This window comes from Thunnus maccoyii, chromosome 23, assembly GCF_910596095.1.
Source record: "Thunnus maccoyii chromosome 23, fThuMac1.1, whole genome shotgun sequence".
Lineage (NCBI taxonomy): Eukaryota > Metazoa > Chordata > Actinopteri > Scombriformes > Scombridae > Thunnus > Thunnus maccoyii.
Genome location: NC_056555.1, coordinates 19,717,625 through 19,736,837, shown reverse-complemented (window position 1 = coordinate 19,736,837; position 19,213 = coordinate 19,717,625). Strand labels below are relative to the sequence as shown.

Sequence of the window (19,213 nt, the reverse complement as noted above, 5' to 3'; positions counted from 1 at the left end):
ATACGACTGGAAACAAAGATACCCGACCAGAGTCGAGCAGGAACATTAACCACGAGGCCGTCAGGACAACGCCTGTCTAAACATGAAGTCTTAATTTTATCCAATTAACCAGTCAAATCTGAACAGAGACCGAACACAGACAATGAGAGATAACAAAACAGGAAAGGGGAAATAAAAATACAGCACTGATAAGTTGTCTAGTCTATGAAATGTCAGAAAATACTGAAAAACAGCCCATTATAATTTTCCAAGGTCCAAACTGACGGCTTTATCCGACCAAAACACAAAAATACTGAATTTATAATGATATAAAAACAGAGAAAATGAGAAAATCCTCACATTTGAGAGACTAGAACCAGGAAATGTTTGGCATTTTGAGAGATAAATGGCTTGAAATAGTTGGCGAATAATTGTCTGTCAATCAAGTCAATCTGTACCAGGAAGAACACCTACAACACAAAACTACACTGACAGAAGAAGAAATTACAGACGAGCTGACAAAACAACCCACAACGATGATTTCGGGTTCTCAAATGTGAGAATTAGCTGCTTTACCTTGTCGTACATCATAGTAAATGTATTATTTTAGGGTTTCGTAATGTTGGTCGGACAAACCGAGACATTTGATGACGTCACCGTGGGTTCTTGGAAACAGCGATCTGCATTTTTTACTCGTTTTTGATGTTTTGTTGACCGAACGATTAATCAGCGGATCAAACAAAGTATCGTTAGCTGCAGCCCTGGTCAGATTATTTGCTTTTCATGAGTCTTTTACAATGAAAACTCTCAGCCAAAGCAAACTGAACACACAATAACAAACCTTCACCTCGCTTCACTCATAGCAGAAACGTACTATTTGAGTAATAAACAAAATCTTTATTGACATGAATCCAAAGAAGAAGAAAAAAACTTAGCAAACAAACACACTCCTACCCAGAGGGAATACTGTCAGGGTAACAGAAGGAAGCAGACCCCCATCCCTTTCCTCTGGATTAAACACACACACACACACACACACACACACACACACACACACACACACACACACACAAGAGAACAGTTCACAGAGGACAAAATCCTTCTCTTTGAAAGTGATCTAATGATAGCAAGAGAAAAGACACACACACACTCATTAGGCGTATATAAACACACACAAGAGTGGAATGACCTTTAAAGATCATCCACATATCCATATTGATGTTTCCATAACCCAAGTCAACTACAGTCCTTCTACTGACTGAGAATATTAATCTCCTCACTGATATCAGTCGCCTTCCCTTTTCATCACAGCAGACAGCTCCACATGTCTCCTGCGTCCGTGTGACAGGAGAAAATGGCCATTTAGGACACATTTAAACCCTCCAGTAGACCGAAAAACCTCTGATCTGACCCCGGTGGATCCGCCGTGGAAATGTCTTCCTGTGTGTTATGTATTCATGGAAAAGAACAAAGAGACACATTTTCTTCCCAGTAGCATCACAGGTAGGCCTCCGACCATGAAAATGTTTGCTTCATTTCATCGACGACATATTAAATCTACATCAGCAAACAGAAAATGAATCGGCAGCTATTTTAATAATAATAATAATAATAATCTCTCGTTTTTTAAGCAAAAATGACAAAAAAAGTGCTGATCAGAAGATATTTGAGGACGTCAGCATGAGCTCTAGGAAATTATAACTGGCAATTCTCACTATTTTCTGATATATTATAGACAAAACGATTAATTGAGAAGATAATAGTAGATTATCGCTAATGAATTTAATACTTAGATTATTAAGATTATTTTGGGGGGGTTGAACTGTGGATGTTGTGGTTATGTGTTATCCTTGGACAGACTGTAACAATGACAATTTGTGGTTTTTGAGAGAGTTACGTGCTGTAAATATTGATGTACAACAAGACGGGAAGTGAATCCTGCTTCTGTTAGACAAAATATTTACAGCATGTATCTCCCCCGAAACAAAAAAAAAAGTTTTTGTGTACAGATTTAACGACACAGATAACCTGTGTTTGGTACTTTAGAAGAGTTAACAGGTATATTTTAACTGTAGCTCTGTACTTAATGCACAGAGACGACAGTTGTATCAATCTTCCCTTAAAGAGGGAAGCGTATTTCCAAAGATATTGAACTACTCCCTTAAAAATCATTCATTTTTGTAGTCGACACTACTTCATTCAAGACCACTTTTGACTTAATCTTCAATATAAGATCTTCTGTCCCAATCTGAAACCCAGTGGATCACCTGGCTACCAACTCATAATGAAATACAGTCAGTGCGAGACAGAGAGGTGAGGTAAGTTCCTGTCGGCGTAAGTGTTTCCTCCAACTTAACCTCTTAACATCCACCCGGATCGCCGGAAACCCACTTAAACCAGTTGTAAGCAGCTTAGCATCACGCAGTAATGAGCAAAAGCAACTGACACAATTTGGCCACTTGGAGATGTTTTGGAGAGGTTCCTGGACACCAGTGACACCAAAAACTAAAAACTTTCAAGAATCAATAAGGTTAGGTCTAGAGGTCTGAAATTTTATACAGCTGTGGTTGACAAGATGTAGAAGGTATGTGGTTCTGGCATAAAGCATGACCTAGTTATTGTTATTCAAGTATGACTCATTAGACAAGGACTTAAAAAAACAAACACTTTTTTTGAGCCATATTTTGAACTGATGTAGTTTTGGTTTTGTTTTAGCCACACGCTAAACAGAAACTGCAAGATTTTGCCTTTCAAATGAAGCCTAATACATGCATTTTGGCCTCACAGTTCTTCTATTATAAGATTTTTCCATTTGAGTATGCCAAATAGGGGAAAATTTCAAAAAAAGGATGGCTGTTTAAGAGGCTACGACATCCAACCCTACTCCGTCCGGCTCTCCCTTCCAGACACCAGACTTTCCAGCTACCGCCTGGAAAGTGAATGACTAACGCCGCATCCTTCCACAACAACTACTGCTGCTGAGGTGCCCTTTGGCAAGGCACTTCCCTCCTGCACCAAGAGAACGGCTGAGCAGTAAACTATGTTTATACCGGGCAGCTCCCGGGAGTGAAAGACGCTCCAGTCGACACCACCTTGGTTATCAAATAAACTTTAACAACTGAGGACATGATGATCTGTCCTCCAGACTCTGAGCAGCTCATAAAAAAGGTGTTATGGATTGAAAAATGCCTTCCTGTGTGTTATCTCATGTGTACCTGCCTTGCCGGTTGGGTGTACTGATTTCTAACAGACAGCAGGACAAGATATCACATGGTTCACAGTTGTGTATGTGGGTGTCAGCTGGTGAAAAAACACTGCTGCCAAGGATTGTGACTGCTTGACTGCTTCTTTTTAACAATTAATATTCAATTTAAGTCCAACTGAAGAGGATAGTTGCCTATTAAAAGCAATTTCACAGGGCTTTTAAACTGTGGATCACTAAACAAACACACCTAAGGATCAGCCTAGTAACCCAAAAGCCTCTGAGCTTTACATTTAGGCGTGACTCCTCTTTTGGCAGCTGTCACATGACTCTTAGCCTGGAAGTATGCACGCTTACTCCGTACAGGGCTGCACAAAGCAACAGAGCAGCAGCAGCAGCAGCACTCTGTCCGTGAGCTCCCTGCAACTGGGTCAGAGAGGAATCTGTGTTGTTGTTTTTTTTTTCTGTCTTAACGTGTCACGTTTTTCAACCTTTAAGGGAGAAATAACATCATGACACAAACCTGTAGCATGTGTGTCATTCATGCAAAACTTAACAGGAAGGGACACACTGTTAAATCAACACGGAGATATGTGATACAACAGGAACTCGAACACAACCTGGGGATTGAATAAAGAAACATCCTTGGTGTCTTGGTCTCTTTATTTCCATATTCAAACCATATAGCTGAATATTATGAAACACTTGAAATCAAAGCAACACCTGCCGACAGACTGGATAAACCTGCACCACTACTGGGTTTACTGACTGGGAGTGTTTTCTGCTTCGTAAACAGTCTAGATGATAAAAAAAAGCACCTGAGCACAGTGTCATATTGTCTTAAAAACATTATGACAAGTTCCGTCTGGTCAGCAGATAATCTGAAAGATTATCAACCAGACTCCATGTAAAAATCTGTAAATTTAACGCTGCTTTACATATAAGTACAGTAGCGTAACATAACATATGAGCCTGTAGGACTGGCTGACACTACATTTTTGTAGAGGAAAATTGTAGGAATAAAAAGATCTTAAGAGAATAATATTAAGAACAGATGGCCAAAAAATATCACGATATTTTTGACAAAATACCTCGATATCAATATTGTGACAAAATTGAAAAGCATATTAAAATGATGAAGGTGTGGTTATATCAGAGATCTGTACCAATTAAAGATATTTTCATCTCTGCAGCAGAGCCCGACTGATACTGAACTTTTGGGGCCGATGCCCATACCGATATCAGAGAGTAAAAAAAATTCCATTATCGATATATCGGCTGATAAACTTCTATGTACAGAATATATACACATGCAAACATTTTTTGCAATGATCCCTTAAATGTGGTTTTAAAAGACTTGTGTGATATTTTACATTTTAACAGTAAACTTTATCATATTAAATGACATCAGTGGACTGAAACATGTAATATATGTGCATATATTATGTATATATATGTAATACACATAAAATGCCGCCTATACAACTTTAAAAAACATATCGGCGCATATCGGACAATATATACACCAATACCAATGTATTGATGATAGGCCAATATCGGCAGATAATATCTGCTGACCGATATATCAGTCGGGCTCTACTCTGCAACATGACAATATTTCAGTCGGTCATACTGTGATAAAATCTGGAGTAATTGTTCAGCCCCAATAAGGGCTAAATTGCATCATTTTACTGTAATGTAGCATTTAAAACCAGGAAAAGACAACAGTTATGCCACCTCATGATATTATGATCCAATATATAGACGATATACAGTCTCATATCACAATATTGATATGATATCGATATATTGCCCAGCCCTGGATCAGTGTTTACTGCACTGAGGCTCTCATCAATACCTGAGGGGCATTTGATTATGTTGTGCTGCAGCTGATGTGCACATTTTCCCCCCATTAACAAAGAAAAAATTTAAATTAACACGTCTGTCTGCAGCCGCAAACGTGTCAGGACTAGTCGCTTTAGAAAAAAAACAAAAGTGACAGCTGAAAATATCACCTGAAAAAGAAAAAAATATCTCCAACTCTTTTCCTTCTCGTCCAACGACAGTTTCAAAGATGCTCACCTGAATCACTCCGTCAACTCTTAATATACTCGTTAAACTTGAGCATTTTTCCCACCTAATTAACACCAGATTTGCATTTTTATCGACGTGGCCAAAGAGGACACAACGTACACATGCAGTATGGAATATGTCTCAACACGGAGCGCTCGTTTCTTTTAACAATGAAGCACTAATGTTTGTTTTTGGGCAGTTTAATTGAGGTTATTTAGCTAACGTTAGCTAACTTCGTGATAGTAAAAAACGTTATTTACCATATTACCGCCGTTGGTGTGACTGTATCCCGACTTCTGATAAACTTTTCGCCGCAGCAGCAGCACGAGCTCCGGACATAATCTCGGCACTCGAGCTGGTTCTACCGTTTCGTTGTCTTCAACAGCGGAGTTGACGGTTGTCCGTTAACGTCGCCGGTGCCTTACATGCCATCACGGCTCTCCTCCGCTCTGCCGGTTATAGCTGCTGGAAAACCGTCCGACAGCAGCAGCGACGGTAGCGACAGTGCGGTTCGCTCCCCCTGCCAGCCCCGCCGCGGTAATCCTCCTAACCCCCGCGAGCCAAGGGAGACACACAATGTGTGACTACGCCCCGCCCACCGCGTTACACAGAGGGAGGGGCTGCGGAGGATATCAAGTACACCCACATGAATTAATTAATAACCAGAGAAGCCACGTAAATAAAAGCTGTTGTTTTTTTAGTTAAATATACAATAAGTATGTATACTGTGGAAGACAAAGTATAGACAATAAAATTGTAATGATGTTTAGATATGAAAAATATTAAATTATGTTATTATTCTTACTCAATGTATCCCGAAATAACTTACAAAAGGCCTACAAAGCACTTATTAAAATACGCAGCTGTATAAGAGGATACATTGTACCATTGCATTAACCTGACAGATAAATGTTACTGGTTACAGATTCAGATTTTACTTACAAAATATAACAATTAAAATATGAGGCATTATTGTTGATTAAAACTATCCAGCATTATATAAAACAGTTAGAATTAAAAGCTCCACCTTGAACACAAGTTAAGTAAATTTAAGTACATTGTGCTTTACGTTTAAACTTTGAATGCAGTACTTAAACTTTTAAAATACTTTTAACTGTGTGGTATTACAGTAATAGTTTTACTAGGCCTATTAATAGTTAATAGTTTTACTTCAGAAAAAAAAAAGTTTTGAGTTCTTCTTCTAGCACTGCCAATTCCCAACAATCCCATTTAGAGAAAGGATGGAAATAAAGCAAGACAGCGTCTGTCTGCAGCCCTCAAATCACTGAATCCATCCCTGAGTAGACATTAACATTTATGAACAACTAACTCAGGCACTGTATGATAACCCTGAGATAATTATTATACATTAATTTTAGTCTAGAATACAAAATGTGCCATAAATTTAATTTATTATTGTATATTTGAACAGGCTGTACACAACTACTATATGTATATAAGGTAACATGTCACTTATTTTTACCCTTTAATAGTCATCTCAGCACTCTGTGAACTCCTCACCTCTTTGCACTATTTGTATCCTGTTTCCACGGAAACAGTTTCACCTGTTTATAGACATACCTTGTGTATATTTCTGATGATCGTTGCGTTGTGGGGTGTGAATACATTGAGAGCCATTAAACCGGAGTGAAATTGGCCAATAAAGATGATTCTGGTTCTGGTTCTGAACATAAGTAGTCAGTGTTGGAAGAAGTATTGGGATCATTTACTGAAGTGCAAATACTAATACAACAATATTGATATATTTAGCAAGTAATAGTCCTGCATTTCAAAGTAAAGTACACTGTTATAAACAAAATGCACTTAAAGGACAGGTTCACAATTTTTCAAGTCTGTCTTAAAACAACAATCAGGAGCCCAAATGAACATTGAAACATGTTTTTCTTGCTGTAATCATTCCTCCTGTTCATACTGACCATTAGAAGATCCCTTCATAATGCACTTACAATGTAAGTGATGGGGAATAAAATCCACAGTTTTGTGGGAAAATGTACTTAAAAGTTTATCTGATGCTAATATGAAGCTTTTGCTTCATCCAAATGAGTCAAATCAAGTAGATATCTTTCAACATTACAGTCTTTTTAGTGCCAAAGTCCTTCTTTTTGTTACTATACTTCCACAGGGAAACACAAAGAGGGAATTTGATGCTAAAAAGTCTGTAAATGTGGCAAATATCCACTTGATATGACTAACTCAGACTGCTGAAGCCTCATATAAGCTTCACATCAACTTTTAAATGACTGTGTGGACACACTGTGGATTTTGGCCTCCATCACTTACATTGAAAGCACATTTGAAGGGTCTTTTAACAGTCAGTATGAACAGGAGGAATGATTACAGCGAGGAAAACCTCTTTCACTGTTCCTATGGACACCTGACTGTTGTTTTAAAACACACTTGAAAAACTCTGAACCTGTCCTGTTTAAGTTATCAAGAGTAAAAATACTCATTATGTAGAGTGTCCCCTTTCTCAGTGTTATAGTCATATTATTTATATTATTGAATAATTATAACTGACACATTATCGTGTAAGCAGCATTGTAACGTAAGTTGGTCAAGATGGACCTAATTTTAGCTACTTTCTTTACTTCTATGAATTGAATCGACACAAATGCATCATATTTCATAGGATTATCATGTGTTTTGGGTGAAAATGTTAATCTGAAAATATCTGATAACTATAGTTAGTAAATAAACTTGTCCTGTTCTGTTTCCTTCAGTTGAGAAATACTGCAAAAATAAGACCTATATTGTCCCCTACTGCTCTTGAACAATTAATCCACACATTCATTTTCTCCCGGTTAGACTACTGTAACTCCCTCCACATCTGCCTCAGTCAGTCTTCTCTAAAATGTTCACAGTTAATCCAAAATACAGCGGCTAGACTTCTAACCAGCACTAGCCGTAGGTTCCACATTACCCCTGTTCTTGCATTCCTCCATTGGCTTTCAGTAAAATTCAGAATAAACAACAAGATCCTGGAGATTACAGATAAAGCGCTCCTTGACCTCGCCCCTAGCTGCATTTCTGAGCTCCTTGTTCCGCATTCCACTTCACGACCTCTATGATCCTCAAATCTCGGCCTTCTATCTATCCCCCGCACAAATCAAAAGGTGACCGCGTGCATTTGCATTCTGAGCCCCGACTCTGTGGAATCATCTTCCGCAATCTGTTAGATCTGCCGAATCCTTGGACTGTTTTTAAACGACGCCTAAAAACCAATTTATATCAACAAGCCTTTCTATAGACCTCCCTTCTTTCTTTCCATGTCCTGTTTTATTTCAGCTTGGTTGATTTCTCTCTGCGCCGTGTTTGTCTATTTTATTAATCTATCTGTTTCAATTATGCATGTGTATGTGTCTGTAAAGGGCTTTGTAACTGTGTGTTTTAAAAAGTGATATATAAAGCTTACTTACTTACTAGCTGTCAGATAAATGTTACTCTGAAATGAAATGAAGTAGAAGTATAAAGTAGAATAATAAGGAAATACCAAAGTATATCAAAATCATATACCTTAACATACTTTAAGCTCTGTTTGGGCTTTTCATTAATACATCAGGTGGTTGTTTGTCTCATTATGATCAGCAGCTGGTGGTTATTTCCCCCCCGATAGCTTTACATTCATCCCCAGTAATCCTCAACCCTTCTCTTTCCCATCATTTACAGGCAGACTGTTCAAAAGCCCCGAAAGCCGTTTACAGCCGGATGAAACACATAAACACGTTGATAATTAGATAAGTGAGATACGATAGACACGGCACAGGTCATATCGCAAGTGAAAGGATAGATGAATTGCACCGCAAAGATCCGAGAGAATGTGTCATGAATGATTTAAAGGCACAGCAGATCTACTGTGGTCTTACTGATAAAGAAACTAATTACTATGGTTAGTGGCCCTGCAATATGATCTGAACCTGCTGCTGATAGTTTACTGTCTGAGCACACATTAAGTATTCATCCCCACAGACATGGAGTCCTCTTGCTGCCACCTGCCATCTTAGAAAAAAAACAACAACACTAATAATCACTTGGGTTTTATCTGTTGTCTTACTCTCATGTCATTCTTTATCACTTTCTTCCCTCTCGTGGATGTATCGACCCCAAAGCCCACTTTACGAGGACGGCGAGTGAGTCAGCCTGACTGTTAATCACTGTGACGAGTGTTTGTGCTGACAGGTTGGACGCTCCGAGGCCTCGGTGATTCACCTGGCACCAAGGCTGCAAGACCCAAACACGCAAGAGCTCCCTTGTCGAAATTTGAATCTGACTCAAGCATATGATTTCTGTGAGTGAGTGACTGAGTGAGTGCACATTCAGAGGAATCAAAGATAGATCCACAATAAATCTCTCAATCTGCTATGATCAGTTCTAATAACCTGATAATACACAGTCTATTTCCACTGGGTATTGATTTATAAATATCGATACTTTACAAGATTTAAATGTGACATTTAATTAGATCCAGATTGGTGCTGTCTTTGTACTATAGCATTGATTTGGTTCTGAGAGGGCGTAGTGTGTGCTCACTAAAAAACAACTTTAGCCTTATGTAAATGCCATTAGGAGCAGATTTCTAATGGGTATTGCAGCACTGCAGGCTAAAACTGCAAAAGAGCAACAGAAGAGCATTAAAGACTGTTTTCTCTCTGCCTGCTCTGATTCACTGCGAGCGAATCAGACCGCTCTGTCAGAGCCGACCGGACACACAGACACTGACTCTCTGACATGCAGGCGATTCTTCATCTAAATGTCACCGCATTTGACTTTTAATGAGTGCGGTAGAGTTCAAAATCCAATTATCCTGAATAAAAAGGAGGGCGAGTACGGGTTTTATGATGATGTAAAATCCATGTGTGCGTCAAAGAATGAAGTATTTGCGTGTATACATAAAAATCTACACTGTTAATCACCAAGATGCCATTGTTCCCTCCATTCCCCCCTCCCACCACACCCCATCACTGATGTTTGTGTTCTTTATGAACTTCCTGCAGCACTTCCTGTCTCCATCTCAGCTGTAACACCAGAGACGTCAGGACACAGATACTGGCCTGGAGCATTTAGGTGGGGCTCTGGATTGTTTAGGTGAAGGGCAGGATCAGGGCGTCCTGGTGAGGCTCTGGAATGTTGGGGGGTGGGGGGGAGGAGGTTCTAGAATGTGTAGGTGGGATGATTTAGAATGTCCTGATGGGATTCCGGAATGTTTTAAGGAAGATTGGAACATTCTGTGGAGGTTCTGGAATGTTTTGCTTGAGGAATATGTGCATTATGCAATACGCAAGCTTTAAACAAGTCAAATAAACAAGTTTATTCTTTAAAGGATACGGCTGATGAACCTCATGGGCAGAACCAAACCAACTATGAATTGATCTACTTACAAGTATTGTGTGTGTGTGTGTGTGTGTGTGTGTGTGTGTGTGTGTGTGTGTGTGTGTGTGTGTGTGTATGCAGGGTCAGGAATTAACACCCGCCAAGCAGCAAATGTGGGTAGATTATGTATATACGTGACTTTCAGGTCGCTGCTCATGTGGTGATCAGCTGGCACGCAGAGTAATTTTCTTTATATTTACTAGTGTGTTATTTCTTGTTTATGTCGCTCATGTTACATTTACATCTGCCAGGATATTGTGTTATATTAATATTAATGGCACTATTATTATCTTTCTCACATCATCATCATTATTATCATTATGTGCAAGGCATATATGTGCTTCATTATACTGCTTTATACCCTTTGCACTATCTTTTCATAATCATTATTATCATAATGTGTACAGCTATTTCTGCTTTTTTATGTATATACTAATGTGTACAGCTTTTTTCTGCTTTTTAGGTATTTTTAAATTTCCCTGTATTGTGTTGCTTGTTGACTGTGCTTCTCTATGTGCCTCTGCAAATTGCTCCTCAGGGACAAATAAAGTGTTTTGAGTTGAATTGAACTTAATTGACATTTTCCGTTTTCCGCGAGTAAGTCCCGGAAGGCTGTCTGCCACATTGGCAGGTAAATGTTTGTACCAAAATAGTCATGTAATAAAATATCTGGCATGATGGCTCGGAGGAAATTACCCCATACAGTGTAGACACACTCACTATGTGTTTTTTAACGCACATCTAAACAGTGCTGCAAAACTGTAGATGTGCTCGAGACAGTCTGAGGCGAAGGAGCATCAGCCACAGACCTCGAGCGCTGCTTGTTATTTTGGCCGGTAAAAAATATGTACTTGGCCGGTGGATTTTTTCATCAACCAGTCCCCTTGGCAGGTGAGTCAAAAAGATAATTTCAGACACTGTGTGTGTGTATCCAAAGCCTGATATATCTTATTCCTCTGTGCCATGGACCTCCGTTATTGTCCAAAAACTATTAAAAACATGTTACTAAGCCACATGGCTGCACTGGGTGACATGTTCCTTCACCACAAAGATTTATGGTCACAGCAGTCTGTTTAGAAACACCTCCAAAGACCAACAGCGATTACATTTTCAGTCTCCAGAGAGTAGTTCCGTGTAAGGCAGAGGCTGTTTTGTTTACAGTGCTTTGCCAGCTTGTTGTGCTGCATATCACAGCCTCTTGACTTTATGCTACATTGTAAAGAACTTTAGTGCAGTACCTTACTCAGAACTACTCTCCAGAGACTGAAAATGTGATCAGTCTTTGGAGGAACATGTCTCCTGGTGCAACAGTGGGGGCTGATTGACATGTTCTTAATAGTTTTTGGACAACAACAGGTCTACGGCACAGAGGAATAAGATATATCAGACTTTGAATACACACACATACCTTCAAGTTGCTCAATTCATTGTTGGTTTTGCTCTGCACATGAGATTTATTGACAATAAGAAAATGTTATGATTCAGTCTCAGCCTTGTTTCCAGCCACAGCAGCCAAAAAGTTCTAATAAACCAACTGCAGACACATCTTACAATATAATTGGTGCTATAACTAAGGATTAGTTTGTAAATTAATCATTTTAATTAAGCTAATAGAGAGAGAGCAACAGAGAAACATGCACATCATAAAGATGACATTATCAGATTGGTTTTTGAACTGTTGTTTGGTATAAACAACCAATTTGATGATGTCATATTCAACTTACAATGACTTGTGCTTGATGAAAGACTTTTGCTGCTTCATTTTCTGTTTATCAACTACTTGTTTCCACACTAGATATAATGCAGAGTTGAATTACACCTATTAGACCAGTGGTGTTTCTATTTTTCTATTCAATAAGTGTACTTTGATGCCACCATAAATGACTTCAACGCTACTACAGTAAATGTCACTTGCTGCCAGTATATCAACCTAATGTGTTAATGATAGCTACTTCCAAGCCAGTAAAACTGACGTCAAATATAATATCAGTTCCAAAACCTCGATGTCAGTGAACCTAACAGCTTCCAGCATGTGTGTGAAAGGAAGTGACAGACTGAGAAAGTGAGACAAGAAACTGAGAGCTAATTGACACACAGCTTTCCTAATCCGGCCCTGACGTTGCTTTGTCTCTGAGTCAGACAGGAAGAGAAACTCTCCAGAGCAGACTGTGTGTTCAGAAGAAATGTCTCTTTGCTTCCCCATTTTCTTTTGTTCCTCGGAAGACAGAACAGCTCTTCCCGTACAGAGTCGGACAGACAGAAAACACACCCACACACATGTTATACACACTGTCAAATCAGCTGATGTTACAGAGCTGAGATTAAACTTAGAATAGATGTTGTTTAATTAATCTTGCACTCGTTGTTCTCCATTATTGAATGAATGAATTGTATCATGACAAGCAAATGATAACATACATCTTCAGGAGCTCCAGGGAAAAGGTCATTAAGTGGAGACAATTACATTAAGACACCTAATATTTTGCGGTAATGACTCCTGTCTAATGTCTTGCTGATGTCACTCTCACAGAGACGCTCTAATTTTGTGTTTTGTCCGTTGGGAGTATGTCTGCATCTAGATGAGCACAGAGGCAAAAAAACTGCTGTGTGCATCTGTTGGCATAACTCATCGTCTTTCATCGTGAGCGCCGTGCGGGGCGAAGATGGAATCAACATCAGCGCAGTCAGAATCAATTGAACATGGAGACATTTCCGCATACACAAGCACATCCTTCGGGCTCAGTAATTAGAGCAGTGAAGTTAACAACGTATTTTTTTTGGATTACATAACCCCACAGAAGCCCTATCCAAAAAAAAAAAAAAACATCCCATCTTTCATCATACACCCCTTTATCTATCCTGCCCTCACATCACACCCTCTTCTTATTATTAAAGCTGTCACCCCCCTGCTCACTTTTTTATTATTATAAGTCAATGCTTTAGTGCCGGCAATTACATTTTCTTTCATGTCTGTCTCTCTCAGACAGTAATTTCCTTGTCTTTCTTTCTCACCTTTTAGCTTTTATCTCTACCGCAATCTCTACTTCCTTTCACTCACATGTCGCTGCACTTTTATTACTTTGCACTCATATTCAATAAGCACGCACGCCGACACTGCAGCCGAGCTTCAATCGAGCAGCACTCACAATCTGCGTCTTTCAGTTTCTCCCTAAAAAAAACTTTAATTTATGTAATCCCTCTGGCGCTCGTTGCCAAAAAGATGGATTTTGTCAGCAAAGCTTGTTTCAGCCACACAAATGTCCTTTTCCAGCTTGTGCTACTGATGCTGATAAACCCCATTAAGGGGGCTTGGTAGTGGGTGAGTAATGATGCTTACTAGCACATAAACACAAACACGGTGCGACAGAGAGAGGGTAAAGAGAATGAAGGAGGCTGCTGCTGTGGCCACCGCTCGGCAATGGGGACAGTGACTAATCAGTCTGAGCATCTGCATACATCACCAGGCAGAAGTAATCTGCAGAGAAGACTCAGTCATGACACGGCATTATCAAACAAACCCCCAGTGGCAGGGTCAGTCATGGTACCCAGTCTGAAATGTAGACTTAAAAACATCTTGACAAGCCTATGAATTAGAGCTAGTTTGTATGGTGCAACCTGTTTTTATTCAGTAAACCTCCAGTCAGTAAACACTTTTGCTATTTGAGCTGATGCAACTGGCTCCAGAGCTCCTTTAATTCACTTTCCACTTTTCAGCTATTGCCTTCTATCCTCTCTCTCTGCTATCTCTACCTAAAAAGCAACTCTCTCTCACAAACAAATTAAGAGACAAAGCCTCTCTCCTCCTCCTCCTCATGCTCCTCAAGCTCTTTTCAGACTCTATAATAGAATTTCTTCAGGGACAGCTAAGGTTCCCTACTATCCAGCTGTGTCTTTTGTCCAAGGCCTAGCAGGGGAACTAAATCAATGGGGCACTTGAATGGCCATGCTGGGGATGTAAAAAAGAAAGGGTTTGGCAGTTTTTAAGGGGCACTGGTGGTAAATTTAAGCTGACTGCAGTTGAAGCTCCGCAGCAGATAGATGCAGCACTGTCATGGTTAATCACACCACAACAATCTGACAGACCCCGATGATACCGTTTTATTGCGCAGTTGTGTAAATGGAACTGATGATGCCAGTTATGAAACAGATGGTCTCCTGAATAGGCAGAACAGAGATGAGGGGGTTTGATAGCCTCGAGGTGAAAAGAGCAAGCTTATAAATCCACAAACTGACTCGGAGAACACAAGGAAGAACATAAATCAGTTGTGCTTTTCACTCCCTTAAAAACTACTGAATAACTGCACTCTACCTGCAAAATAAAGGAAAACCATGTGATGATATACAGCACAAGATACAGCAACTATTACTTGGCAACTGCCTAAAGGGGTGTTTACATACAACAATTAAAAATGTTCACTTTAGCCCCATTTCCACTGCAGGAACTTTCTCAGGGGACCAAGAACCATTTGAGGATCTCAAGTCCAATATCTGCTTTGCCTCTGGAGGAACCAGAAGTTTCTAGGTGATTGTTCTACCCCCAAAAAGTGCCTGCTCGGTGGATGGTACTTTCCAAAGGAACTGTGGGTAATTACAGGCTGATTCCAGTGTCTTTTGTCTCAATATACTTTAAGTACTTGTAAGCCAACAGAGAATAAATCCATAAAGGATTAGAGCTGTGTCTAAATTGGTGCTAATATGAATCCTTTCTTTGGGGAATATAAAAATGATTTGACCCTTTTTTATTCATTTTACAAAATATATCAAACTGTAACTGATCAATGAAAAGCTTTGCCTGAATAAAGTAAAGTTTAATTAGTGTATAATCATCTTAAAATAAGAATCACTGTGTTTTGTTACCTTAGAATGAGCCCGTTATATCTACAGACAGAGCGGGTAGCCCAGAACGGACAAACCAAAAGCCTCTTTCACACATAGTTCCTGGTAAATTACTGGGATAACCTTTCAGGCAACGCTAGTGTTTTCACTATTCACACATGCAGCTACACTCAGGAACATTTCCATCTTGCACCTTGTCACACATTTCATGGCGATGCTGAAATAGATGGAGCAAGGCAGAGTCCATCAGACGGTGGTAATGCAACACTTATGGATGCCAACTGCCATAAAACTCAATAGAAGAAGAGGACGAAACTCACATAACTCGGATCAAACTTTCAAACTAGGCAGTCCTGATTAAATATGAATCAAGATTCTGTTATTGGCCGCCATGTTGAAAACAGACGAGCCAAAACCAAGCACCTCTCAACTCACAGTTCGTCAGCCACACATCGAGTCTTGTGATTGGTTCGCTCGCTCCACGTGAAAGTGTCTTTCGTCAGACGAACATAACCCTTTACGCACTTGTCCCTGCGATGTTACTGCTTTCATTCATAACACGGTCGTACCAGCATTTTCCCTGAAATGTTATTAGATCTTGAGTTGGGAAATTGGTGGTGCAGATTTCCCTGAATATTGATCCCTGCTTCCATTCACTCATGACCTCATGCAGGAAATGTTCCTGAACATTTCAGGGATAAAATGCATGTGTGAAAGGGGCTAAAAATCAGCTCTACAGAGGGCCTTTTGCGTTTTTCGCAAGTTTCATGGCTACCATACGTTCTCCCATATGCTTGGAAGGGGTGGGGGAGGTAAGGGGTATTCAATCATTTGCAGTCTGCAACTTCACTGCTAGATGCCACTAAATCCTGCACACTGGACCTTTAAAGTAGAGCTGCAACGACAGATTGATAAGTCGATTAAGAGAAAATTAATCGGCAAGTCATTTTTTCAAGCAAAAATACCTGATTTAATGAAGAATTGGCTGCTTTTCCTCATCTTACATTTCAGTAAGTTAAATATTTTGGGGTAGATATTTGATGACTTCACCTTGGACTCTTTTCACAACTAATCGATTAATCAAGAAAATGATCAGCAGATGAATCGATAATGAGAATAATTGTTAGTTGCAGTTTAAAGTAAGAAATATTTACTGATTTACTGATCAATGATGTACATTATACCTGGTGAACATGGACTGGTGCGATGTGTCCGTGCTGAAGATTCGTGCTTTCACATTAAAGCCTTTTGCATGTTTTAACGAAGCTTTTGTCTTCAGTTTTAATATATTTAACTGATGGAAACACTGGAGACACACGGTAATGTGAGCTGATGTCACTATCATAATGTGTGAATGCTTTCATAAAGCACAATACGATCTTCTGTGAGGGAGCACGGACACCAGAGGCTGTTTGAAATAAATATCTAAGGGGTCACACTTTCAAAGCATATGTGGGGGAGGAGGGGTGGGACACCAGCCACCCTTTTATGTGTCATCTCGCTACACGCCCACGTCACTGTCTACCCCACATCACCAGACTGTGACATTTCAGTCCCTTTTGTCTTTCTCTGAGTGGTTTTAGGTCCCTTGTGAGATTTATTTTTGAGAATAAATGACAGCTGCTGCGCTATGTGGGTGTTAAGAGAGCGAGTTAAAGGAACTGAAAGACACAGAGGTGTGACATTTAAGCGAGAAGTCATAGAGAGGTGAAGAGCAAACGTTAAACAGACTGATATATGACAACATCCCTATTATTGATCTGTCAAAATATCAAATGACTCATAAGATAAAATAGAAACCTTCAGGGTGGCTGAAAAGTCTCCTCTGGAGCTTCGAATAATTCGTAGCTGATTAGTCGGTTTGTTGATATTAAAAACAATTGCGTGTGTTTAAAGGAATAGTTTGAATAGTTTCATCTTATTGTTGAGAGTTAGATAGCGCACTTGAATGTCTGTTAAATCTTTAAGATATCACAGTATCAATCTTCTCATCTACCTCTCTGACAAAGCGAATAAGTGTATTTCCCAACATGCACAATATTAACTACTTTATCTTTTTTATATTAGTGTTTATATAGTTCTTTGACACCGTAGCACCATGTTTTTTGAGGGCTTTTTTTGTCCATTAAAACTCTCTTACAGTACTACCAACTGTTGCAAATAACAATAACATATGTTCCTGCATCCCAGCACTTAAAAACAGATTAAGAGTAAGTATATACATAAATTTAGCAAAGTCTACCTATAATAGTCTTCATAATATGCTTAAAGGGGGCAAATCATGCACATTTTCAGATCTATATTTTTAATCTGGAGCTCTACTAGAATATCTTTGTATGATTAACAGTTCAAAAAACTCCTTATTTGTTTTATATTTGACCTTTATGCAGCCCCTCAGTTCAGCCACTGTATGAAACAGGCCGTTTTAGCTCCTGTCTCTCCCGATGAGCCCACTCTGTTCTGGTTGGTCAGCTCCCACTTGGGCGTCTACGTCAACAAAAACCACGCGACAAACTATAGTAGTCGGATTTCACTACTTTTTTTTGTTCTTTACTCGAAATGTCAGCTTCTAAAATACATCTGCACATGTTCAAGCTGGAATCTGATCTTAAATATGTGAGCAGACAACGTGAACATCACATGGAAAAACTTTAGCAACAAAGGCTAACGTCAGCTCATCGGCAAGGTAGAAGAAACCGTCACAAATGAAGCGTTCAGTGCAGACTGTAGCCCTGACTTTTGACTTGCAGGGATGATTTTTACATACGTTCACTCAGGTTTTAGGACTTTGACCATGTTTAACAGAGACATCCGACATTATAACAGTATAAAAATAATAGAAAATCTCAAAAAGCATGAAACTGAAACAGAAATGGTTGCATGAACTTCAATAATGTATATGTAAATATGTACATATGTAGCATGTGATTACAACATAAACTAATAATAAAAGACAACTATGTGCCTAAGTAGCACCGTTTACTTGCACTCCAGTATTCAGGTTTTGAGCCTTATACTGGTTTTGATGTGATAAAAATGATTTACTTTTAATAGTGTGGACAAAACATTAGAAAAATGTCCGTCAGTAGAAGTCAGCCCCCACAAAGCTGAATCAACACCTTTTCAAACAGTTTCAGCAAAAACGTATTAACCCGAAGGCAAAGATTTATTGCAGGACTGTTAAATTAATTTCAGCGAGGTGGACCTCGTTAAATGGCAACTGAGTGAATAAAGTCAAGACGATATGAAATAAAGAGGAGCAGAAAAGGAATCTGATGTTTCTTTTTCTGCTGACTTCACTGAGAAAATACATGACATGATAGAAAAAGAGGCTAAACCTTTGTTTATAGTACACAGCTTGTTTTCCCTGTTCGCAGCAGGTATAGCTCGAGGCACCAGACACAGACAAGGTCATATGTTAATGAAGCTGAGTACACACACACACACACACACACAGATTTACACACACACACACATTCACAGATCTGTTCACCTTGATTTAAACAGACAAGTTAATTATGAACAAATCCAACTATATCTGCTGTAATGTTATTCACACAAGTGGAAAGAAAACGTGCCCTTTTTTATCTCGCTTCCCCTTCAGACTTTAATGGCAGCTCTCTCTCTCTCTCTCTCACACACACACACACACACACACACACAGTGGTTGCGTGCCATAAATGTCATTAATAATTGCTTGACGTGTTTTGACATCAATGCTCAAGCCCTCAGCAA

At 39.3% G+C, this 19,213-nt stretch overlaps 1 protein-coding gene across 1 annotated transcript in view; it reads right to left on the bottom strand.

The window, feature by feature from the left end:
• Nucleotides 1-5,813, bottom strand: part of tmcc3 (transmembrane and coiled-coil domain family 3) — a 31,827-nt gene extending 26,014 nt beyond the window's left edge. Inside the window, exon 1 of the mRNA XM_042403881.1 lies at nt 5,515-5,813. Coding sequence (XP_042259815.1) covers nt 5,515-5,517 — 3 coding nt within the window. The 5' untranslated portion in view covers nt 5,518-5,813. The remainder of the gene's footprint in view (nt 1-5,514) is intronic.
• Between the last annotated feature and the right edge of the window lie 13,400 nt (nt 5,814-19,213).